The 25,063-nt window shown below is 44.2% G+C and overlaps 1 protein-coding gene across 2 annotated transcripts in view; it reads right to left on the reverse strand.

Moving 5' to 3' along the window:
• RAB30 (RAB30, member RAS oncogene family) overlaps window positions 1-25,063 on the reverse strand; it is a 64,341-nt gene that overhangs the window by 16,791 nt on the left and 22,487 nt on the right. Inside the window, exons 2-4 of one of the 2 annotated variants that reach the window (XM_084632270.1) lie at window positions 11,311-11,462; window positions 1,226-1,300; window positions 935-1,035 (exon numbers count right to left, since the gene is read on the reverse strand). In XM_084632270.1, coding sequence (XP_084488396.1) covers window positions 935-1,027 — 93 coding nt within the window. In that variant the 5' untranslated portion in view covers window positions 1,028-1,035; window positions 1,226-1,300; window positions 11,311-11,462. The remainder of the gene's footprint in view (window positions 1-934; window positions 1,036-1,225; window positions 1,301-11,310; window positions 11,463-25,063) is intronic. The other variant, XM_084632269.1, reaches the window with a different exon arrangement.

The raw sequence follows: 25,063 nt of genomic DNA on the forward strand, positions 1-25,063 counted from the left end.
CAGCTATTTGCTTGCTGCTGGAGTGGGAGGAAAAGAAAGAGTTTTAAGATTTCCAGAGGCTTGATTTTAAAACCAATCACAGAGAAAAAGTGCTGAGACTTTAAAGTGAAACTTGCCCAGAAACCATAACTTGTGTTACATACAGTATCATGCAAACTTCCCCTTTACCTCGGTTACAGAAATCCTGCTCCTCCTTTTCCCCAGTATCATTGCGCAGAAAAGTGCAGATTAAGTGCCCAACACTTGTAATTTAATTTTCTGCAAGGCAAGCAGGGACTTGCCCAACCCCCATTTCTATTTTAAGGATTTAGCTGTATGGGTCACAGAAGAAAACAAAAGCAGGAGGTTGAGAGGTTTGCTGAGCAACACATGGTCTCATTCCCCCGTCTTTTTAAGTCATCATTAAATGGTCTTTAGAACGCTTGCAAAGCCTAATTTTTAAAGGGAGTGTGATGGAAGGTGCTGCATTGACAACCCCAGACATTGAATTTCTCTATCCAGATAGCAGTTTCCAGCAGCTTTAAAAGCTTCCCAGCCCTCTGCAGGGTTCAGGGTAGAAGAGGGACAGGATGCAGCAAGAGGGTACTTCAGTCTCTGTGACCCATTCAGGCCTGATCCAGAGCCCATCAAAATCATGCCCATCTATAGTCTCCTCGTTTTTCTCTCAGCTAGATCTGCCAACAAGGGGGCTAGTTTTGCAGGACATCACCCCTTGCAGGTACACTTACAGCACTAGGACTTATGCTGGGGATGTTGATATCACAACAAAGTGCTTTAGCTGATCTGCGTTGTGGGCGTGCACCTCAGTTCATAGCTACAGATTCCAAGCTATTTTAGAGACAGCTACTAGTTCAAATGGATTTACACACACGAACCAAAAACTTCCCCAATATGCACAGAAGCATTTTCCCCATTAAGAGAAGAAACATCCTACCTGAGTGAAGCGTCGGACTAAGCAGGTTTTCCCCACGCCAGCGTTGCCAATTAAAACAATTTTGAACAGAAAATCATAATCTTCCATACTCATTTACACAGCTGCAAGGGAAAGAGAAATATAAATAAGCCAAAGGGGAAGCATCAGCTGAGGTTCAACCAGCTGGTAAGAGTGTTAGCTCTGCATTGTCGCTTTACTCTCAAGAGCCCAGCATGTGATATTTCTGCAGGGCACCACTAACAAATCAATGCGTTTTTCAGATTCCCTTGCAACAGGGAAACCAGTACTCACCTTTGGGATCAGTTTAGTTACTGCTGAACTTTACTTCTCCAAATACTCAGGACAAAGGTCATTACAGAGTTTGCACTGCTGATAAGATAAGGGAATTGCACTTACAAAGGTGAGAGAACTCCTATCTTCCTGACACAAAGGCCTTTTGCATGCTCACAAACCTGACCACAAGCCCGCAGAGCCAATTCAACCTTTGCCATCCTGCCTGGCAAAAAAAAAATCTATTGTAAAAAGATGACTGAGTGTGGACTTTAATTCCATTCAATGAGGTCCTCAGTGTTCAGGCTGCCAACTGGACTGAATTACAAATGTTGGTTTATGAGCCTGCCTTGCTCAGTTTCCGTAAGGAGCCTTATACGTACTACGTCATAAGCCTTGGAGAGACCGGTCCTAGGTTTCATTAAACATTTTGCTCCCAATGCATCTGGTTTGGACTAAGCCACTAATTTTCTCTTTCTAAAGAGAACATGTTAATGTTCATATTCTGATAACGGGGCCCCATTGTGCTAGGTGCTGTGCAGACCAATGGCACAGGAGGTGTCCCCGCCCCATGGAGTGCATTATCTGCGTCTGGCAGGATGTAACAAGTGGATGAAATGGGAAAAAAAAAATGGGAGAATGTGGCGGCGGCGGGGGGATTAGTAAATAGGAAAATGACCTCACAATAAAATGAACATGGTTTGGCATAAAACCAAAATCTTAGCTCACAACCTGCCTAAGTAATTCCAGAAGGTAGCAACTTGGTGGCACTATGGCTGGGGAAACATTTTAAAAGAGGGTTTTAAAAACAGGATAGGACGGATGGCTTCTTATGTTTGTCAGGGAGTTTCCCCAGGCACAGGGGACAGTGGGAATCAGCAAAGAAGCCAACAATCAAGCCGGCAAGGGGAAGGCAACGCTGGCAGCCTAATAAGCTAGTAGAGCAGAGACTGCATTGGCCAAATAGGGAGAGGCCTTATAAGCATCCTTAAATGGTATCTGGTGGGGTAGGAGGAGGAACCAGTGGAGGGATGCAAACAGGAGGGTGATGTGGCCAGAGTAATGAGACAGGAAGAGGATTCTTGCCCCTACTTTTTCAGTGGATAACATGGTCGGCATCAAGGCAGCAGAAGAGGACATTACAGCAATCAAGGCATGAGATGCAGGTCTGAACAAGAATCTTGGGAATCTGGACAGGTGGAAGAGCTTGACTATTAGAAACATTATGCAGGTAGAAATAGCAACGCTTATATATGGCCTGGATGGGTGGACCCAGAGGAGGGGCTGAGTCAAAAAACAAATGCAGTATGGGGTGCAGGGCAAGTGGCCTAGCGGCCAGAGTTCAATGGGGGGGCACACCCACCAAGGGGTCTGGTGGCCCTGGTAGGGGGGCCCGGGCCCACCCGACTTCATCAGGCCCCGACTCAGGGCCCTAACAATGGCAGAGCAATTTGCCACTCATTAGTGGTGCGGGGTATCCCAACAAAACACACTGAGGTTTCCCAAGTGGGAGGTACCATTCCGTCACCCTTCCTGGGTCACTTCCTATCAGTATCCGCGTTGATGTCTCCCACGAGGCTTCGGATTCTCCATGGTCTGTTGTGCCGGTCGCCTCCTGTGTCTCCTCTGGTCACAGGGGTCACAGGCAGGCCCAGGGAGGCTCTGGTTCCCGGCACAGTCAGGGGCTGTGGCTGGTCCTCTGCAGGAGCTTCTCAGACAGGTCCTTCCCCTGCAGCCTCCAGCCCAGAATGAGCTGGGCTCCCTCCCTTTATACTGCTAGAGCAGGCCCAGTCCTGCCTGGGAAGCGGGACTTCCGCTGTCAATAGTATGGGCTTAACCCTGTCTGGCCTAGTGCAGGGTAAGCAGACCCCGTCACAAACAGCAACAAAACCAAGAAAAACTGACATCCCTCTTAAAATTAAATGAGTGACACCACTGTTAAAATGTTTCATGCTTCATGACTTGCCAAAGCTAGAAAACTTTGGTCAACCAATGCAAGTTCTTTTCGGACCAGTAAAAACTTCCTTAGCACTGGTTCTGGACCAGAGATCTCTGTGGTCCTTCAAAACCTGGGATATACTTTCACCCAGTCCCATCTGACGCCCATTGCCAGTTCCCCGAAGCCATCCAACATTCAAACTTAACTTCTCAGGAAACTTAAACTTGTTTGTAGCTTTCTCGTGTTTACATTTATGAATGCTCAATAGCTCAGACATACCCTAGAGTTATGTCTGATCCTCTTTGTTAGACTCCAGGACTAATCGTATGAGATAATGACCCAAAACTGAAACAAGACAACAAGCCAGTTGCCAAAGCCATATACAAACAAAACAAAGAAATTAAATACCAGAACTAAAACTAAACATAAAGGGTGTGAATAAGCAAGGATGGAACAAGCAAGAAATACAGAAAAAATAAAATGGATTGAGCAAAACGTGAGGAGTTAAAAATCTTGGCCTTCTCTCAGTTTATCAAACCATTTCTCTCTTCATTCATTTCCCACTTATAAAAATCAGAAGGGCACCTCTAGGTTTCCCAGTGTGTCCTGAATTCAACTTGACTAACTTTTAGGCCCTAGGTGGAATTTTCTAAAGTGCCTCAATGAGTTAGGAGCACAAGTTTTATTAAGAAAACAAGTCAATGGGATTTGTACTCCTAACTCACTTAGGTCTGGTCTATACATAGTTTTGTACCATATAACTATGTTGGTTACGAGTATGATTTACCAGAATAGTTATACTCGTACAACCCCTAGTGTGGACACAGTTGTACTGAGGTAAAATACTGGTATAGCTTAATCCTGTTCCCTTACAGGTGTAAGCAATACCAGTCGAAGCACCTTTATAGCAGAACAGCTGCAGCCACACTAGGGAAGTTGTACCATTTAACGATACTGAACTCGTTAAAGTAGTACAACAGCTTTTGTGCCGAGGCACGGCCTTAAGTAATTCCAACCCCCACAACCTTCAATGAGCTCTGAATGCAGACCTCTGCACCAAATCTCCCTGAAGTCAGCGGGGTCCCCATGGTGTGGGGTGTCACCTGCACAGAGCTCCTGGCAGGACTGGGGCCTTCGATTATGCACATTATATATAAACACAGAGCACAGATCCTAAAACTGTCCGCACTGGACTAATCAAAAAGTGACATTACTCTTATAAAGTTTTCTTGCTTCTGCAACTTTTAGCCAAGGGACTTTTTCGGATGACTCAGTCGCATATTAATAAATTTTTCTTTCTTCTTTCTCTCTTAACTGAGCAAGTGTATTTTAACCACTATAATTGTTGTTCTCACTGGCCAGGGAATAGTGGATCTCAGAAGAACTTTGACACGGCACTTAGTAACTAAACAAATACTGATTCAGAGTAACATAACTCCCCATTATTCACTTGTGATCTGCTAAGCATTATTACTTAAAATTAATAAGTAGGAGTTGGATCACACTCACCCATAGTGAAATCCAGAAGAGGCACAAAGGGAAGAAAAAAGCCCCACAAATCAGAGAGAGAGAGAGACTTTATTTCTTCCCAGAGAAGCACATTTGGACCCTTGGGTTATCTACAGATAGCCAGAGCCATGAAGCTGGGAGCAGAGGTACCACTTGGACCATAATCCAACCACTTTTGAATCTAGCCAAACATGAGTGGCACTAGGACCCCATGCACCAAGTCGCAACGCCACTCACTGAAATTTGGAGAGGGTGTGTGTAGGGGCTCATGGATCAAGGGGGTCAGGCTGCTGGTTGGGTGTAGGGGAATGCCTGGGGGGGAAAGAGGGCGGGGGAAATCTATGGGCCTCCTCGCTTTAAGTACCAGTGCATGCATCTCTTTTCAACACCCTCCATGCACCCTCTCCAAACCAGATCCTCCACTTCCCAAAGAAATATCTTAAAGGGGGTACCCCAGCACAAGGGGCCACAGGCAGCTCTATCGTCTCCGAAACATATTAGTGGGATAGCATGGTGTGCTTGCCCCCCAGACTGCTCCCTTCTGACAGAGACCTACTGCCCACCTCCTGTGGGAAGTTCTGTGCTTGGTACTGTTGCCAGGAACCTCAGTGGGACTTATTCATGGGAGTAAAGCCAGCAGAATCTCCTCTGCCCCCCCACATAGTCTGCATGAGGCACAGCAGAGTTTGTGGATGATTAAGATATTTTTCTGGGTTCGTATTTTGTTCGGCATGTGCTATGGGCAAAGAATTTATCTGCAGTATGTAAGTGCCCTGGGATTTATTCCCCAGGGGATTTAATTTCCAGTTTTATTTAGTTTCTTTCCAAGTGAGTTTTATTCTCCCTAAATCTGACTCACTTCAAATACTAGCTCTCCCAAGCTGAGCCTGGTTTCCCACTCTAGTAGTTTTCCATTGTGCTTCCTACAACCTGGATAGTTTCTTTTATCTGCTCTTCGCATCCAAACAGACACATGGAAGAGCAGTGCAGACAGAAGATTCCTCCTCATCTTTGACATCCTGACAACTGAACATACAATGTGCAGTCACTCAGGGTAACAGAACAAGCACCGTAAGTTCAGGGTAACGATTCAAAAGCCAGCTGGGAAATGTTAATGGCTTTGGGCAATTGAGTTCTCGTTTTAAAAGGAGTGACGTTGCAAGCATGACATGCCCTCACACTCACGTATTTGCCCCATGGGCTTTTCACATTATCTTCCTATCCTAGAGTTTTATGGTAACACCAATTTTTGATCTTTGTAGTACCTGAGCACCTCCCATGCAAAATGGGTAAGGCAAGGGTAGGGTCCCGAATAGACGTCATGGAGCCTCTGGCTCTTCTCCCTCTCTGAGGTACAGCAACTCTGCTTGGGGCAGGGTTTATATTTGAGGCCAAATTCAGACCTGGTGTAAGCATGTACACTGGCAATGATTTGCACCCACTACTCTTCCCAAGGAAGCCTCAAGAGAATACACCAAGGTTCAAAGGCCAGGCATTTCTCAGATCCGCCAGAAGAGGAGTTATCCTAAGCTTTACACACTCTGGAGATCAGGCAATAAAATTTTCCCCAGGAATCAAGACAGAGTGTGTCCTCAATAACAATGAACTTGTCCTCAATAACAATGTTCTCAGAGCTTTAAGACAAGACAATAAAATAGGTCTCTGTCCTAAAGAGCTTCAATAGCAAAATTCCCATGGGCCTCAATCAAAAAATGTATAATATTTCAACTGCTAAAGATTTGGGTCCCAAAAACTAAGCCCTGATCCTGCAGAGAGATCTGCCAACATAGAGAATAATTAAAATCCATAGGATTCAACCTAGGCTTAAGAATCAACATGCATGGATCACTCTGCTGGATTGGGGTGCCTTAGACAACATAATAATCTGTAGTTCTTGAACTACAGATCCATCTCCAGGATGGGTAAAGGAATTGCAGGAGAGAGTGCGCAAATACACTGGAAAACAAAAGGAAGGGAATACTGAGCTTTTGTGACGTTACTCACCTGAACTGTGACTGTACAGATCATTGTTGCAACCAAGGTCCTATAGTTGCACCAAATCTTGTACAATGGAGGTCAAGTGAGGTGTCTATAAAAAGGTTGTAATTCGCTGCTTAAGATGATGCTGTCTGTGTGCATGTATCATTTTTGTATTTGAAGTTATAAATATTGGCTATGTACTTGTATCTCAATGTGTTTGATTTTAAGTAGCATTAATGAAGTATTTGGTCAGCTTCTTGAGAAAGGATTTTTCAGATTAAGTGCCCAATCAAGAATCGCTTAACTGAGATTCGTGGGAGACTCCAATCCACATCTGAGGAGCCTTCCTGGGAACGTTCAAGGCAGCATGTGAGCAATGGCTGCTCTACCTGCAAAGTCAGTCACGTATGGACAGGTGACTTGCCCATGTGACTCCAAACGCCATCTTGCTCCTGTGATTTTCCACAGTAAGAACAATGGTGATCCTCCACATGGGAGAAACTATATAAATGCCCCTGGGGGACGTCCCCATTTTGTCTTCAATCCTGCTTCTGACCTCTGGAGGAACTGTGCTTGAAACTGAAGCTCTGAACAAAGGACTGAACAACCCATCCAAGATGGGATGTTTATACTCTAGAGACTTGATTGGTTTAAATCAGCAGTAATCCCATCAAGCCTCAAACAAGCCTGAACTAAGAACTTTGCAATTCTTGTATGTATTTGATTCCATTTAACCAATTTTCACTCTCGTCTATATTTCTCTTTTTATTAATAAACCTTTAGATTTTAGGTTTCAGAGTAACAGCTGTGTTAGTCTGTATTCGCAAAAAGAAAAGGAGTACTTGTGGCACCTTAGAGACTAACCAATTTATTAGAGCATAAGCTTTCGTGAGCTACAGCTCACTTCCTCAGATGCATATCGTGGAAACTGCAGCAGGCTTTATATATACACAGAGAATATGAAACAATACCTATTCCCACCCCACTGTCCTGCTGGTAATAGCTTATCTAAAGTGATCATCAGGTGGGCCATTTCCAGCACAAATCCAGGTTTTCTCACCCTCCACCCCCCCACACAAATTCACTCTCCTGCTGGTGATAGCCCATCCAAAGTGACAACTCTTTACACAATGTGCATGACAATCAAGTTGGGCTATTTCCTGCACAAATTACCAGCAGGATAGTGGGGTGGGAATAGGTATTGTTTCATATTCTCTGTGTATATATAAAGCCTGCTGCAGTTTCCACGATATGCATCTGAGGAAGTGAGCTGTAGCTCACGAAAGCTTATGCTCTAATAAATTGGTTAGTCTCTAAGGTGCCACAAGTACTCCTTTTCTTCTTTAGATTTTAGATTCTAAAGGATTGGCAACAGCTTAATTTGTGGGTAAGATCCGACTTGTATATTGACCTGGATCTGGGGCTTAGTCCTTTGGGATCAGGAGAACCTTTTTTCTTTTCCTGGGGTATTGGTTTTCATAACCATTCATCCCCATAAGGAGTGGTGCTGGTGGTGATACTGGGAAACTGGAGTGTCTGAGGGAATTGCTTGTATGACTTCTGGTTAGCCAGTGGGGTAAAACCGCAGTCCTCTCTGTTTGGCTGGTTTGGTGCATCCTAGTAGTGAAAGACTGCCCTGCTCTAAGCAATTTGTCCTGAATTGATACTCTCAGTAGTGTCCTGCCAAAGGCCGCTTTGTCACAGCTTTGAGGAGGGCTGTTCCTTGTGGGCCCAGCCAATCATACTAGCTGTTTTATTTTATTTAGTACCTTTTTGTAACATTGGCTTTTAGATGATTAGGTGCTGGAGTAGAGTAGATGGCACAGCTGTAGCACAGAGATAGTGAGTTATGAAGGGAGATCTGAAAGAGGGTGGTGATGGTGCACAGCCTACAAGAGGAGGGAGGCACTGCCAGGCAAAGGGCAGGAAAAAGATAAATATCACTCTTCAGAGTCCGTTAAATAGTATTAAGAGGTCCTATTGACAGAAGTGTCATGGGTAAATAATTTTATTAAACATCCCCCACCACTGACAAAGGGCTGAACAACACAGCACAGCTAAACAGATAGACAATATAAATTAAAAGGTTATAGATGCACATTTACATTATATCTGTCCAATATTAGAATCATAGAACCATAGGATCAGAAGGGACTTCAAGGGTTTATAATAATACACTGTAGACTATATGTATTGACTACAGAAAACCTCACTAATTGGGAGGACAAAATTTGACCTTCTAGTTGGAACACAATTACAATCTAGTCACAGAATGTTTAAGTATCTGTATCAAAAAACAACAGCAATCACTCCTACATGGAGTCCAGCTTCAACAGGGCTATGCATGTGAACAAAGTTAAGTGCGTGCCGAAGCGTTTGCCATATCAGCACCCATTTCTCTGCATGTCAATGCACACCCTCCTCTTGATACACACACCCTTTTTCTTCTATTATAGCAGTCAAATGCTGTGTTGGCAGTTCCATTAGAACCCCCACTACATTGAGGAAGATGTAATTCAATCAACACTAGTTCCAGGCAGCAACTTGGTGTCTCAAATCTCCGCTCTGGAGCACAGATGTTTTGCTTTACAACTTATTAAATCTTTTTAAGGAGAACTGCCAACTTTTTCAAAACCCTATATATATACAAAAAAAAAAATTATAAAAGCAATACAGTGAGGGATGGAGGGGAAGAATCTAACTTCTACCTGAAAATTTTTCTCCATTATTATAACAAATGAAACCTAATATCATTATAAGAAAGATTAGAACAAACATTTTCTTGTTTCCCTGCACCAGTTTCTTTAACTTATGTATTTGATAGCACTTGTATATAGGTTTCAGAGTAACAGCCGTGTTAGTCTGTATTTGCAAAAAGAAAAGGAGTACTTGTGGCACCTTAGAGACTAACCAATTTATTTGAGCATAAGCTTTCGTGAGCTACAGCTCACTTCATCGGATATATAAAATCAAATGCATTTATTTATATTTATGGGAGACAGTGTGGGGTCCATAGGGGACAGAGTACTGGAGAAGGACTCAGGAGACCTAGCTTCCATTCCTAGCTCTGCCACTGACCTGCTGAGTGACCATGGGTAAGTCACTTCCTCTCTCTATGCCTCAGTTAACCCCATTTTACAGATGGGGGTGATACTAACCTCCCGCGTAAAGCATTTTGAGATCTACTGAGGGAAAGCACTATTATTACTATTCCTGTTATGCACAGTGCCGTGTGCAATGGGCCCCTGATCCATGACAGAAGCCTCTAGGTTCTAGCATCTATATAATAAAATTCCAGGACTGTCACCTTCTGTGTGTCACTCTGAAGCCTAAAATATCTGTTGAGTCAGTGTGAAGCGATCAAAACAGTTACCAGCACGGTTCAGAGCTCTTTTTGTTTAGAATATCACCAGATTCAACCATCACTGGGATTTACTGTCTGTTACCATCCAATTTTTACATTCTCAGCCATTTTGACTTTATAAATTACACCTGTGCAACATTACTGGCTTTCAGCTAGAGTATAGCATGTATTTATGCCATGCCAAGAGTCCCATTGTGATATCAGAGGTAACTCAACCAATCACCACCCTTAGGCAACAGCTAATTCGCATGCAACGATTTCACTGGTTATATGAGGGAGACTGCACAGATGGTGGGTTACTTGGTCCAACTGCTACAACTGTCTGACAACATGAGCTTTCAGCTACTAGTAATACAAGTAAATTACTATTGTTCAGTGTGGCAGAATGCAAAGTGGTCAGGAGCCAGCACTTCCAGAAGTCTTGAACCAGCAATAACTGTTATTTATGTAACCCTACACAGTGTGACTCTGTCCCCCTCTAGTGGCTTGACCATATACAGGGTCATAAGTCAGTAAGGCCTTTGAGTTATCAGAACTGGCTTTTAGCTCAGGGAGAACAGGCTCATGCTTTTGGATCCAGGGTTCAGTCCCTACTCCGGATATGATGCCCTTGGGTAGATGGTCACAAATGTGGGAATTTTAGTGAGACTTTTCAGAATACCCAACTCATGTACAGTACACAATCAAAAATACAGTCACAAGGCTGTACGCTGTACAGCAATATAGCAAAGGGTTAAAAAACCAACCCATATGTCAGAAGGACAGACCTTAAAATTGTGGAAAAACTGTGTTGCCAAATGCCAGCCAAAAATGGCTTTTAATCTACTCAAAAGCTGTTCCCTCCTCCCCAAAGGAAAAAAATTGAGAGTTTCAAAAACTACAGCCAAAAACACTAACTGGAATGGTTTCAGAGTAGCAGCCGTGTTAGTCTGTATTCGCAAAAAGAAAAGAAGTACTTGTGGCACCTTAGAGACTAACCAATTTATTTGAGCATAAGCTAACTGGAATGTCTCTTGTGTGGAAAGCCAGCAGAATTTCATGTGGGCAGCTCTTCAACAAAGTAAAATTTCCGTTAAAAAGCTGTAGATTTCTGAATACGGGCTATCATGCTGCCCCACGTAAATGAGCCAGAGAAACGGCCATTGCTTACTACTGTTATCTCCTCAGTCTCTCGATTCCATTCCCCTATTGGTATTTGGGAAGTATGTCACAGGAGCTACTCAAAGTCCACTGCCTCCAAGATACACTGGACTGAAACACCCCTTTGTGCTATAGTTCTACTAGGCATGGCACAAAGGGGATGGAAAAGGATACGGGCATGCCCAAACATGAACAAAAATCTCCTTCTGCCTGAGATTCTCGCATCTGGTCTCTTCCAAGATGGACGTTCCTTTTCTGACTACAATCCTCCTTTCAACTCCAGTAGCTGCTGGGGTCTTGCTGGCTGTTTGAGGCAGCATTCACATCTTTAAAAAACAAAAACAAACAAAACAAAAACAACACTCCAGACTCTCTTCCGAGTGAAGGTGGTTTGTTCCTGTGTTGATGAGGACCATCATAGCTGACCATGGCAGACTCTCTTTGGGAGGTCTCAATTAGATAATGCACCCAGCTCAGTACAACGGGGTTTTCCGAAGATCAGGAACAGAACTTAATAGCAAGCACTAACCACAAACATTGGCATAAGGCCAAATTCACCCCACAGAAGAAGGAGCTTATGTCAATGGAGCGTATGCCCTTGAGAAATTTGGCCCACAAGGCAATGCATGCGGAAGGTATCGGTCTTCCAGAGACAGAACATCAGATTCCTGAAGTCAGATGGATAGCATGGCCACCATCTTGGTCATGACAACAGGCATTGAGCCAGGGACTTCCAGAACAAACAGCGTCACCCTCTACAACTGGAGCTAAAGGACTACACTCTGTAGCAGGTATCTGTGGATTGGGCACATAGCGGGACAGACACAGACACTGAACAGTGAGTTACACAAACACCAGCCTTGGAGCAGTAGGACGGCCATGGTCTTTGCAGTTAACTTCACTGACCTTTGGTAATTCAGGGGGAAGATTTCACCATCACCGCTGCAACTCTCTGACAGCAGTTAAAATGCGGCACCACTGTGATCTTTTAGTCATAGACTAAAAATTCAGCATCAGCAAATGGATGGCCAGGTGGAGACCAGCAATCAATCTGCCCTTTTTATATGGGCCGAGAGGTTAAAATTCACAGCTGCTATATTAAGGTGAGAAGCCATTTGTTCAAAATGAGCAACAGGAGCAGTGGCAGAAAAACAAAACAAAAAAACCAAAACAGGTCCTGGCTGAGGCTCATCAGTTTGCTCTCAGGCCTGCTAAACCAAAGAAGTTACTTTTCACAGACTGTAGGTTGGAGCCTGCCTGACAAACATTACTGGCTAGTTTTAGCAATAACAGCTAGGAGCACGGGCGGCGAGTTCTATGGGCCCGTGATGCCTGGGCACCAGGAATATTCCTGTCCCAGGGGCCCGGCTCCAGCAACGTTTCCCACTCCCCCCCCCACACACACACACACACTCCCCCTGGCCCCACCTGCCGCTCCCGGGCGATTTAAAACAGCCCTGGGGCTCCCGCCACCACCCAGCAGTGCAGCAGGGCTGAGCGGCTTCCTGCGCGCTCGTTCCACTTGCCTGCTGGCAGGTCTTTGCAGCCCGTGTGAGGGGGTTGTGCCGCTGCGCGCTGCCCCCGCCCTGAACGCCCCTGTGGCCAATGGGAAGCTACTGGGGTGGTACCTGGAGACAGCAACGTGAGGAGACCTCCCGGCCTGCCCCGCCTAGGAGCTGCTGCCAGAGGGGGTGCCCCAGGTAAGCATCGAACCCACGCATCCATTTCCAGAGCCTGCACCCACACCCCCTCCGCAAACGCACCCTTTGGCACCCGAACTCCCTCCCAAAGGCTGCACCCCTCACCCCCTCCTGCACCCCCTCCGCCCCTAACTCCCTCTTGCACTCCCACCCCTCTCCTGCAGCTACTTTTCTCCCCAAACTCCCTCCCAGAGCCTGCACCCCCACCCCCTCCTGCACCCCCACCCCCTGCCCAGAGCCTGCACCCAGCACCCAAACTTGTTCCCAGAGCCTGCACTCCAGACCCCCCCACACACCCAAACTCTCTCCCAGAGCCTGACCTCTCACCCCTTCTGCACCCAAATTCCCTTCCAGAGCCTGCACCCCAGACCCCATCCCCACCAAACTCCCTCCCAGAGCCCGACCCCTCACACCCTCTGCACCCAAACTCCCTCCCAGAGCATGCATCCCCACCCCCTCGTGCACCCCAATCACCTGAACCCCAGACCCTCTCCCCCACCCAAACTCCCTCCCAGAGCCTTAGGCTGGTGTGTGTGCGGAGTTTGGGGGGGGGGGGGGAGTTTCTGGGCACCACCAAAATTTCTACAAACCTGTGGCCCCTGGTAAGGAGGAGAGTGAACAGGCAAGGTAAAAGGAGGCATCCCTGCCTTAAAACACCCTTCTGGACGTTGTAACTGATTCTTCCAGACGACATCTTATCTCCTTATTTGATCTTGCTAATAACAAGAGTGTCTAGACAGCTGCACCTCCTGAAGAGTAGCCAGAATACCTCTTATTCACTGACACCAAATGCGGCCTGATTTCCTGCATCTTTAGTTCTCCAAAGAGAAATAGACATTGGCTTTAATAGAGTTCCTAGGTTGCCTTATTAGAGGATTACATGCACGTGTGTTAAGTTTTCTTCCAGAAACAAAAATCAAAGTCGAAACTGCAAAAGCCAAGATGCTACAGCTGTAAGAACCATAGGTGCACTGTACAATAAAAAAGCCATTTTATTTTGAAATGTTCAGTCTGATTATGTGATTGGCTTCAGTGAGAGCAGAACTGGACCCCTTAATTAGCAGCACTCACATACATTTTATAACATAGCCTGAAGTGCAGCAATGACTCCTTTCCAAGACAAGCCCTCTGGGAAATTCTCTCTCTGGATCAGCACAGCGTTCACTAGCACAGGTGTCAATGCGAGTGCATTCTGACACAAGGAACACGGAGAACCACAGGCTCTTGCATTTGCATGTACAGAAGGAACATCTGGTGGGAACAACAGGAACGGGAAATAAGGACACAAGTCCTGCCACTGACTCACTTCATAACCTTGGGAAACTGCTCTGAACTTTGATAATCCATCCATGAACAACAATGGTTTTACAGCTTGGTAAATGATAAGGATGTTTGTAGAATTCTCTGAGATTCCTAAATGGCAGACACTATGGAGATGCAAAGTATTTAATCTGCAAGGTGGGCTGGTCCAAGGTTACTACAGTGGACAGAGAACAATAGTGACTAGTTCAAGATGTACTTCACTTTTAAAAATCGCTCAAACTTGTTTCTATATTTTGTTTGTATCTGCTTTTACAGTTTGTACAAGAAGGAAAAAGCAAGCTTCATGTATGCTATTACTAGTTAAATACTATAATTCAGGTGTGCATACAACATGCCGTGTCGAGGCAGTAATGGTAGGGAAATCACTGCCTTATTCTCTTGTGTGAGGAAACAGAGATACAAGGCTATGTTTTAACACAAGAGCCTCCCTCAGTGCAACTATAGGAAATTAGCCAACCATAATTATAGGCCATCTCCTTGCAATTGGGATAGGAGGGATGGCAATTTATAGCACATAGTTCATTCATCCTGTAAAAAGGAATCATAGAATATCAGGGTTGGAAGGGACCTCAGGAGGTCATCTAGTCCAACCTCCTGCTCAAAGCAGGACCAATCCCCAACTAAATCATCCCAGCCAGGGCTTTGTTCAACCTCTGTTCTATATTTAGGTATTTTTCATAGCTAGGTTTCTCTCTCAGCGATGAGAGCTCTCCTACATCACTCTGGGTTCGGAGAAGAATACAACTGACAATGTAAAGTGCTTCCAAGATGAGAAAAGCTATTGAAGTTCTAATTCAGCCTCATAACCCCCCTGTAAGGGAAGGAGGCATTCAAATTCCTGCATTTAGAAATTGAAGCAGAGGCAAATGGAGTAACTGAATGATACTTGGTTGAATGGTAATTTGCTCACTTTATTATTAACTTATCCTCTCCTTTCTGCAGCCCTGTGTGTGTCTGTATCATTCACCTGTTGTGTTTTCTTATAACCTAGTCTACAAGCTCCTTTGGAGAAAGGACTGTCTTTTTACCGAGTATCTAGCACAACAGGTCTCTGATCCTTCATTAGCCCCCCCACCCCACACACTTAGTGAAATACAAATAATAAATTAAACCTAACAAATAATAGGTACTAGCACCCCAACCCATATCATCATCAGAGGCAAGGAGATTAACTGAACTGGTCAAGGTCACAGAGCATCATTGTAACAGATGGGATTTGAACTCAAGTTCCAAGAACAGTGTTGTGTTCAGACTCACATTCTGTTGAGCAGATGCAAGGCTGCATCATGGGCATCCATCAAGCACTGAATTCCTTTTACATAACATATCAAGGCTGCTCAATAATGGCAAAGAAGGGTTATTATGAAGAGATGGGTGCCAATCATTACATTCCTCTGGAAATGGAGCAGCATATCCATCCCCTGCCCACCTTTGCAGCATCTGGGCCATGTCTATGCTGGGGGAAAGTGTCATGCTAGCAAACGTGTTAACTAAACACATTTAACTAATGCGATGTTAAACACAATTTTGCCCTTTGGGTAAATAGGGACAGTTGTATTTAAAAACATTAGCAGGCCATGGTTAACCTTAACGATTTTAAACACAAATCATTGTGTTTAAATGTCTCTGCCTACACGAAGGGTAAAACTGTGTTTAACATCACACTAGTTAAAATATGCTTAGTCAAGTCTGCTAGCACAATGTTTTTCAAGAGATGAGAGGAATTTACAGCTGGGACTTGCAGACCACACTGCGTACTGGAATCTGTTGTCAATGACGAAAAGGAGAGCAGCCTCACGCTGTGCGTTAAAATGGCCTATTGGCCTCTCTTCGACTATTCTTGACAAACACGTAAATGGTCAGATTAGTTCTCGGAATTTAGAGAGAGCGAGCGAGAAATAATACATTCAAAGAACTGGTTGGTGCACGTGCACCATTCTCCTCTACTGGTTGCAATATGGACTTTTGGGTGTCGTCAGCCTTTTACTGCTAACTGCAACGAGCATGCTCCATTAACTCAAGTGGGAAGGGCCTGTGTTTTTAGAGCAGGAGGACCTGAGTTCTGTCTGTGCTGTCACCATGGCATTCCAACTAGCTATTTTGTGGAGCACAGCAAGAACTATGAAGCCTTCAATAACCATAAAAAGGTCTTCTTTTCCCCCCCCCCTCTTTTCTCTCTCTCTCTCTCCCCCCCCCCCCCCCACTCTATAGTTATGGTGAGTCACTATATAGCACAGTTACAGTTTCCAAGATCTTTTTCTGAGTGTTTTAGCACTGTTCAGTCTTTGAAAAAAAGTATGCATTGTTCGTTTTGTGATGCGCTTTTTCAAGGGGTAGAGCTGTTGCAAGCAAGTTTGATCACTGCCTTATTCTAACTAGTTACTCCTCGGGAACCAGGCACTGGTATTTGGCTGAAATCCTTGAAAGAGGGGATTACCTGGGTGCTGTTTGTGACCACTTCTGTTCAAGGACTGGTCAAACTCGTATTTACACACCAAGATAATCTCCAAACTCCCTACCACTGATTTCTCCCTCAACAAGAAGCAGATTTTCTTCTACTTCTAAAATCTGCTACTAGCAGAGAGGAGACTATATTTTATATCCAAAGGTCTTATTTGAAAGGAAAGCCTTTATTGGCAATAAGCCAGCATTTCTTATAGAAATTGAGTTGCCAGTGAATATTTGAGTAGCCACTTTTTTCAAAGCTGTATCTAAGCACATATTTAGCCAGAGAACTGCAATTGTCAGTATCTCTCAAATAAGCACACGCTGTATAGTCTTCCAAAAAAACCAAATTAAAATGAGAAAGAGTAACTGAATGATACCCAATAGACTGGGTGCAATGCAAACTGAAAAACTAGGAAATTAAACGCTGAAGCAGAGTCTTGATCCATAAGTCATATTGTATCCATATATGTTAATTTTACAAATAGTGTAAATTATGGAGGTTGAGAGAAGATTCTGCTCTCAGTTATACCAGTGTAAATCCAGAGTGACTTCACTGTCTTCAGTGGGAGTAAATCCAGAGCAGGATTTGAGCCAGAGTCATACCTGACTTTGCATTTTCTGATCTACACTACTGTGTCCCAGAATTTTATATTTAATACTTCTGTTACAGTTATTACATATCACAGTTACTGTGGGAGGCGATATCTAACGGTGCTAGTTATAAAAGATGCTAGGGCTCATTTCACAACAGCGAAAGGAAGTTAACCCAACCTCCTCATGTTCTAGTCAAATTTCAGCTCAGGTAATTATATTTGTGTTATTTTAAATCCCCCCTTATAATTTCACTTTGCTATGGTCCTTCTTCACTCTGTCCTAACCCACTGTGCTGTTACTCATGTAGTGCTGCTGTGTGCTGTGAAACACCTGTCCTGCTTCAGCTCAGAGATGGCTGCATTTCAGCGTATCTTATGGGTCAAAGTCTGGTTGCCTTTGTGCACATGAGAAAATTTGAGGGCAAAGAGGGAGCACAGGGTGGAAGCTTTCCACTCTGGGTCCAACTCGCTGCAGAAATCTTACTCTATAGACTCTCATAAGAGGAGTAGAGGAAAGATGTTCCAGGGTAGGGCCTATGGGGCAGCGATCATTTTTATTATTTAGGATTTGTGCTGCAGTAGCACTCACAGGCCCCAATCGGGGATCGAGGCCCCCCTGCACTAGGCACTGTATGTGCACACACACACACACAACACACGTAAGGATAATCTCTACCCCAGAGGCTGTACAATCTAAGTAAGTCACATCTTCACGTTTGTGCATTTATACTCTTAGCTCAGCTATTATGCATTTCCATACACAGAGATTAATTTACACTCCTGGTAGGATTAATTTATACATATAAAAGTCTACTTATGGGTGTTGCTGGCAGGAACACAGGGGCACAATAGCTCTGCTTTCATGGCACTGAAATTCACCCATGTTATGTGGTCCTCACAATGTGCCAATATTTGGCCTTATGAACTAGGGCTGAGGCTTTCTAAGCCATCGGATTTGGAAGCCCAATTCTCATTAGATAGGAGACGGAACTGGGTGTCCAAATACACATTATGCATATTGAGGTATTAGGGATTTTCCTGGATGAAGAGCATTACATAAATAGAACATCACAGCCTCATTTATATAGACTTTTCCCTTTACTAATTCCGCATTCTTTAGAGTAGCCTACACCAGATTGGGAAACATTTGTCAGCATTTATAGAGCTGCCTGGCCAAAATTAAATGGTTCCATCTTGTTTACTTAACCCAAACAGCCAACATTACCCAATTCATTCCTCTCCCCGGCACGAGCACTGATGTCAGCATGCGGCGCACAACTCTGGGAATCGTGACAGTTCAGCTACGGAGCTAGAGAGGGAGCCCATACACAGCTTTACAGGTGGAAGTTGGCGCGTCAGCACCATACCAGTGGCCATTTATTGTTATGCCTTAATAACCGAGAAGTGTTTGATTTTGTTTTTGTTTTAAGATTACAGCAATTTTTCAGAGGCAGGATTAATACTGGTGCTATACACAGGCTGACAGTATCAGTGCTTCTTCTTGCCTTTCAGCTAAGATTGAAGGCCTGAGCCTTCTCTCGCTGAAGTCAATGGGAGCTCTACCACGGATTTCAATGGGAGCAGGCCCTACCAAGAGCACTATCTTCTGTCTTTGCTAGAGCCTGCCCTGGCATGGGAATAGGCTTTATGACCCAACAGATCTTTCTATCTCTTGGCCACTAAGATTCTATAGAAACACCAGTCTATAACAGTGACACTCAGACCTCAGTAGTCCAGGAGCCAAATTAGAGATCAATATTACCCAAAAGAGCCACAGCAGTGTGAATTCATTGTTCCATTTACTATTTATATATTCTCACAGCAAAATGACTGTGCAAGTATTCTACAATTGGTTAATATAGTAAAAGCATCCTGACTGGTTAATAATTAAATGGCATGGTGTTTTAATATCATGTGCTGCAAAGAGCTGCAGGGGAGACATTGAAGAGCCACTTGCAGCTCCCAAACCTCAGTCTGAGTATCACTGCTGTATGAGGTGGGGGGAAACCATGAACTAAAAGACTATTACCTCCCATGCTGGAGTCATTATGACTCTGATTGTTAAACAAGATTAATGTGATTCATTGTTATTACCATCTATTATTTATATTGGGACAGAACTCCATTGTGCTAGGCTCTGTGCTAAGATTGTTATTTCAGTGTGATACTTTGTTGTTGTTGTTGTTCTATGGTTATTAGGTAAGATCACTTTCTTAAAAGGGATCATGAAAATATTAGCATTACCAAGTTTTCTACGGCTCCCTACAAAATACCATGTAGATAAGACAGGGATATAATTCATGAGAGAGGGGTGAAAAAACCACTGAGGTTTCCTAACTCAATCAGCAATATGAATTTTTAAAATAAAAGAATAAATCATATGAAGGACAAAGCAACCACATGGTTCTGCAGTTTCTTTGGTTGTCATGGTAAATGAAAATCCCTCGCTCTCAAATGTGTATGTTCTGGAGAGAGAGAGAGAGAGAGAGACAGAACAAAATACCTCTTTTCATGGACTAGAGGGGAACATTTCCTAATAACGGCTGGTGAAACCACCAGATAGTTTACAAAAAAACCCTGCACCTTCCATATGAAAATGTTCATATTCTCTCTGATTGACTTAATAATGACTATTTGAGAGTCCGGGAATATAGGCTATTCAGCGTGAGCAGACATTCAGGCAGTGGTAATGGAAATCAAGAAAGACTGTGCTGAATTAATCAGACGGACCTATGCTACATTAGGGCTATATCACTGGATGACCAAAGGAGCTGATGAGACAGTACCACCAAGAGAGATGGTGATCTATAAGTGTTATTTCACATTCCAATACATTGCATGAATCACTAATACACCCACATGAAGTCAGTGTATTAATGCAGTGTTCCCCATATGTTCCTGGCATCCGTCTAGGGCTTCTGGTTTTGGGGGGGGAGGGGGAATTATTAATTTCATTTTTCAGGGTTTATTTTTAGTAATTTGAGTTTTATATAGATTTCCAGAAATTGGGGATTTTCAGGGCTCTCTCCTTGTATATACTGTAATGAGTAATTTAGAATACATACAATATGCACTGCTGTAATGAGTAAATTCTTTGTAATGTTCCCTAGTGCGCTTTAACATAGTACTGTTTCAAACAGCGCTATGTTAAAGAGCACTAGGGAACCTTTAGTGTGCACAGCAGGGTCTACATGGACCAGTTAATGTGCAACATATTAGCGCACTTTAGAAATCACATTCCCGCAGTTTACATTACTGCTCCGTGTAGACAAGCTCTTAGACACAAGTAATCAATTCCAATGTTTGTTGGATAAACACAGATTTCTCTCTCTTATTAAAACACCCCCAAATCAGTATTTATCGCTTAAAAACGAAAGTCAGAAGCCCTTCACATGCCCTGCAATAGAAGCTACTCAGTGTCCTACCTCCAGGTACAGTTACTACCTTCTATTTCAGTGGTGGGAAACCTGCGGCCCGTGGGCCACACGCAGCCCATCAGGGTAACCCGCTGGCAGGCGTGAGACCGTTTGTTTACATTGACCGTCCGCAGGCACGGCCACCCACAGCTCCCAGCATGTCCCTGCGGCCTGCGCCGCTTCCCGCAGCTTCTATTGGCTGAGTACGGTGAACTGCAGCCACTGGGAGTGGAGGGCGGTCAATGTAAACAAACTGTCTCGCAGCCTGCCAGTGGATTACCCTGATGAGCCGCGTGTGGCCTGCAGGCCGCCCACCACTGCGCTATTTTCTCCTCTCCCTCCCTTTTGTCTGTTGTTCTTTCTGGTTTTATCTTATTTGTGAATTTCTACTTTTATCTGCTTTGCTCCCCAATCCTCTGGTGGCCTCCTCTACTCCCCATACAGTGGGAGACTGGTCCATTGGTGGTGCCATGGAGCCAGGCCCACATGATGCTTTTGCAACAGAACGGAAAGCCATGAAAGCAGAGACAAGACAAGAGGCTTTGTTCGTCATTTTGCTGCTGCTGCCTGAGCCCGCAGCCCTGTCCGCGTGAGCCATTCCCACTGTTGGCTGCTTTTCCCTTTACTTGCAGCTGCAGGAAGACTTTTCCAGTTGAGGGGTGGGGCAGATGTGGGGACATGCAGCTTTCCCTGCTGCCATTGCTCCTTTACTCTGCCCTGCAACCCTACTTGCACTAGAATGGCAGTGGCAATAGAAAATAGTGTAAGAATGGTAAATATCTGTACATCTTCCCCAGCACAGACCTTCAGATTAGATGTTTGAGGTAACTGGGATATAACTTCATCTGCAGGTGTCTAGAGAGCTGATTATTTCCAATGAAACTGCCTGGCCTTTTGTTCCTTGGCTGCAGACTGAATGCATGGGAAGTTCAGGATATTCACAAAAGACAGATTTATGTCAGTGATTGCACCACAAGGACGTACTCAGTTGTTTTCATTCTCCGCCCTGCCCCCTCTGCGAACCTTCTCTCCACTACTGGGCTTAAATTCAAGGCCTTTTGTCTTGATGGAACAACAAAGCCCTAAGGAATAATGTTTATTATATGATGGAGTCGCCAATACTCCTCCTCCTCTGGATGGTTAATTTTCTCCTTCAGGCAAGTGTCCCCACCCCCTCTTTATTGCACGTGTGAGACCAGCAGAAGTTTCACAACCACACACATGCACAATTGGCTGGAAAGAATCAGTGCTTTAATGAGAAACACAAGCTCCTCCACTTAAAGTGCAGTGACAAGCAACTATGTACAAAACAGCACCATCTCACTTAGCAGATCTGCTCTGTGCATGCATTTAGGATCCTCTCTGTAGACTTGAATAACCAAGGGTAAGCATTTACTGCTATACATTCCTGCTAGTCCTGCAGAGCTCACTTAACTAGAGAAAGCCAGCTGTATTCTATTCCTTATTGAACACAAAATTCTTTACTAAGTTCCAATCAGGTACACTTGGTGCTGAAGACAATGGGTTCCACAGCTAGAATTAACAGCATAACTGGGCCTGGTGACCTTTTATTACTTGTGATGATGCACAAAAACGGAAAGAGCCCGCCCTGCTAGGCTCTCAGGGCCTAACCGGTGTTAGCAGGCCTGCTTCTTAGAACCACTGTTTCCCTTGCAAAGTGAGCACATTTGATCTCGAGTCACCTAGTAATAAATATGAAGCTCCGTGAAAAAAAAAAAAATTCTGCACAATCTTTTTCCAGTGTAAAGCCACACTGAATCCTATTCTAGTCCTTGTACATGGGTAGGGCCCTACCAAATTCATGGCCCATCTTGGTCAATTTCACGGTCACGGGATTTTAAAAATCATAAATTTCACGATTTCAGCTATTTAAATCTGAAATTTCGTACAAGAGTGTTGTAAACGCAGGGGTTCTGACCCAAAAAGGAGCTGGGGGGGGGTGGGGGGGTTGCAAGTTTATTGTAGGGAGGTTGCAGTACTGCTACCCTTACTTCTGTGCTGTTGCGGGCAGCGGTGCTGCCTTCAGAGCAGGGGAGCTGGAGAGCGGCGGCTGCTGGCCGGGAGCCCAGCTCTGAAGGCAGAGCCGCCGCCAGCAGCAGCGCAGAAGGACGGAGGGCCTGGCATGGCATTGCCTCCCTTACTTCTGCGCCGCTGCCTGCAGAGCTGGGACCTCCGTCAGCAGCCTCCGCTCTCCAGCCACCAAGATCGGAAGGAAGCGCAGAAGTAAGGGTGGCAATACCACAACCCCCCCTAAAATAACCTTTGACCTCCCCTGCAATGCATTTTTGGGCAGGACCCCCAAGTTGAGAAATGCTGGTCTCCCCTGTCAAATCTGCATAGTATAGGGTAAAAGCACACAAGAGACCAGATGTCACAGGGGGAGACCCGATTTCATGATCCGTGAAGCATTTTTCATGGCCACGAATTTGGTAGGGCCTTATATGTGACCCCCTTTCCCATCTGTAACCATTACTGACTTGGAGGATCTCAGATAAATTTGGAATCCCTAGACTTCCTGAGACTATAGCTGCAAACCTTGGCTATGTCAAAACTCGGCCCTTCATCCTAACAGAGATAAAATAGGTAACATGCAGCTTACCATGAGATCGTTTAAAAAAAACAAACAAAAAACACCCACAACAAAAACACACAAGGTCCTCCTTCCTGCTCTACACGGACATTCAAAATCCTTTGGGAATTTTGGAGGGAGCAAGTAGGCTTTGAACCTTGTTTTCTTGGCCAAAATTTTATCTATTGTTGGGCATCCCGTTTACTACATTTCAGTGCTACTTACTCTCTGTATACAGTTCACAATTAAATTTTGGGATTCCTTGGTACAAAAGGCTTTTTGCACTTGCATGAAATATCCTGAATCTCCAAGTCAAACCTTATATGCCCATTTTATTATGCTCTGTTTTTTCTACATAAAATTTTTTTCTTCCTTATAAATAAGGCCTTATAGCATCAGTGTTTTTATATCTACTATATAGAGGGTGTGGGGAAGGAGAGATACAAATGCAGAGTCCTGCCAGATTACTGCAGGGTTCAGAAAACCAGGAGTTACAGCATAAATTCAATTCCAAGCCCATTATGAAAATTTAAAAGCAAAACAAAAAAAAGAGTCCTACCAGCCAAAGCGATTACAAAATGACTTGCATACGTCTCCCGAGTCATAGCATTCTTGCAACAAACAGATCAAGTATTAAAACGCATTTTACAGCACATTCCACACTTCGAAAACATTAATTAATTTTCACAACACCAGTGAGATCAAGTAGTAATATTATCCCTATTGTATAGATAATGAAACTAAGGCCCAGAGAGCTTTACTGACTCTTCAGATCACATAGTAACTGAGAAATTAATCAGTAATCTTCAAAAGATGAGAATACAAAAGAAACAAACAAAAAAGGTTTAAGGAGTTCAATCATTATAGCTTGTCCAAGAGAAGTTTAAGAGGAGACTTGATCATGATCTATAAATCCCTAAGCAAGGGAGAAGATTTCTGATAGTTGAACAATCTGATATAGCAGACAAATGCATAACAATATATTTATTGTCAAATAAATTGGTTAGTCTCTAAGGTGCCACAAGTACTCCTTTTCTTTTTGCGAATACAGACTAACACGGCTGCTACTCTGAAATATAAAATGGCTAGAACATGAAGCTAGAAAAATTCCAACTAAAAATATTTCCCCCCTTTTTTTTTAGCAAGGGTAATTAACCACTGGAAGAGTGGATTCTCCACCAGTCGAAGTCTTTTGAATCAAGACCGGATGTCTTTTCTAGAAGACCACCTCTAGTTCATCCATAAATTATGTGGCCTGTAATTTATTGGATCAAAGTTCTATGGACAGTGTTATAGCAGAAATCATATTGTTTGCCCACAACGGTCCCTTTCTGGTCTTAAAATCTGTGGAACCAAGTGTAAATTAATGCAGAGCTCTCTGCCAGAGTCTGCAGCCAGGAAATTTCCAGGGACTCTACTGCTGTTCAGAACTTTTACCAGATCCTTGCCAGTTTTCACTGCTGCTACTCAAAATCTGTCAGTTTCACACAGCTGTCACTTGGGAAAGCAACAGAGGCAGACTGTGAAGATTCACTGGGGGAAGGATCTAAACACAGATGGTAAGGAAGGCAGCAAAGAGAGGTGGGGGGTCAGGAGACAGAGGGGAGAAGCAGAGACTTGAGAGAATGGATACTGGAAGGACAGAAAGGGTTAGGCTCAGAGGAGGTTGAGGTGGGGGGCTTTGGACACTTGCTAGTCAAAGGCTACAGAAGACTGAGTCCCCATGGAGGGTCCAAAGACAGAAGCTGATAGGAATCCCCAAACCTTCCCTTATCAACAGGGGAGGGTGGGCTTGACTTCTTCCCTAGGTGTGGCCCCAGGAGAGTACACCATCCTCCTCCACACAAGTCTTTGGCT

Source organism: Lepidochelys olivacea (genome assembly GCF_965140295.1).
Source record: "Lepidochelys olivacea isolate rLepOli2 genome assembly, chromosome: 1".
Taxonomy (NCBI): domain Eukaryota; kingdom Metazoa; phylum Chordata; order Testudines; family Cheloniidae; genus Lepidochelys; species Lepidochelys olivacea.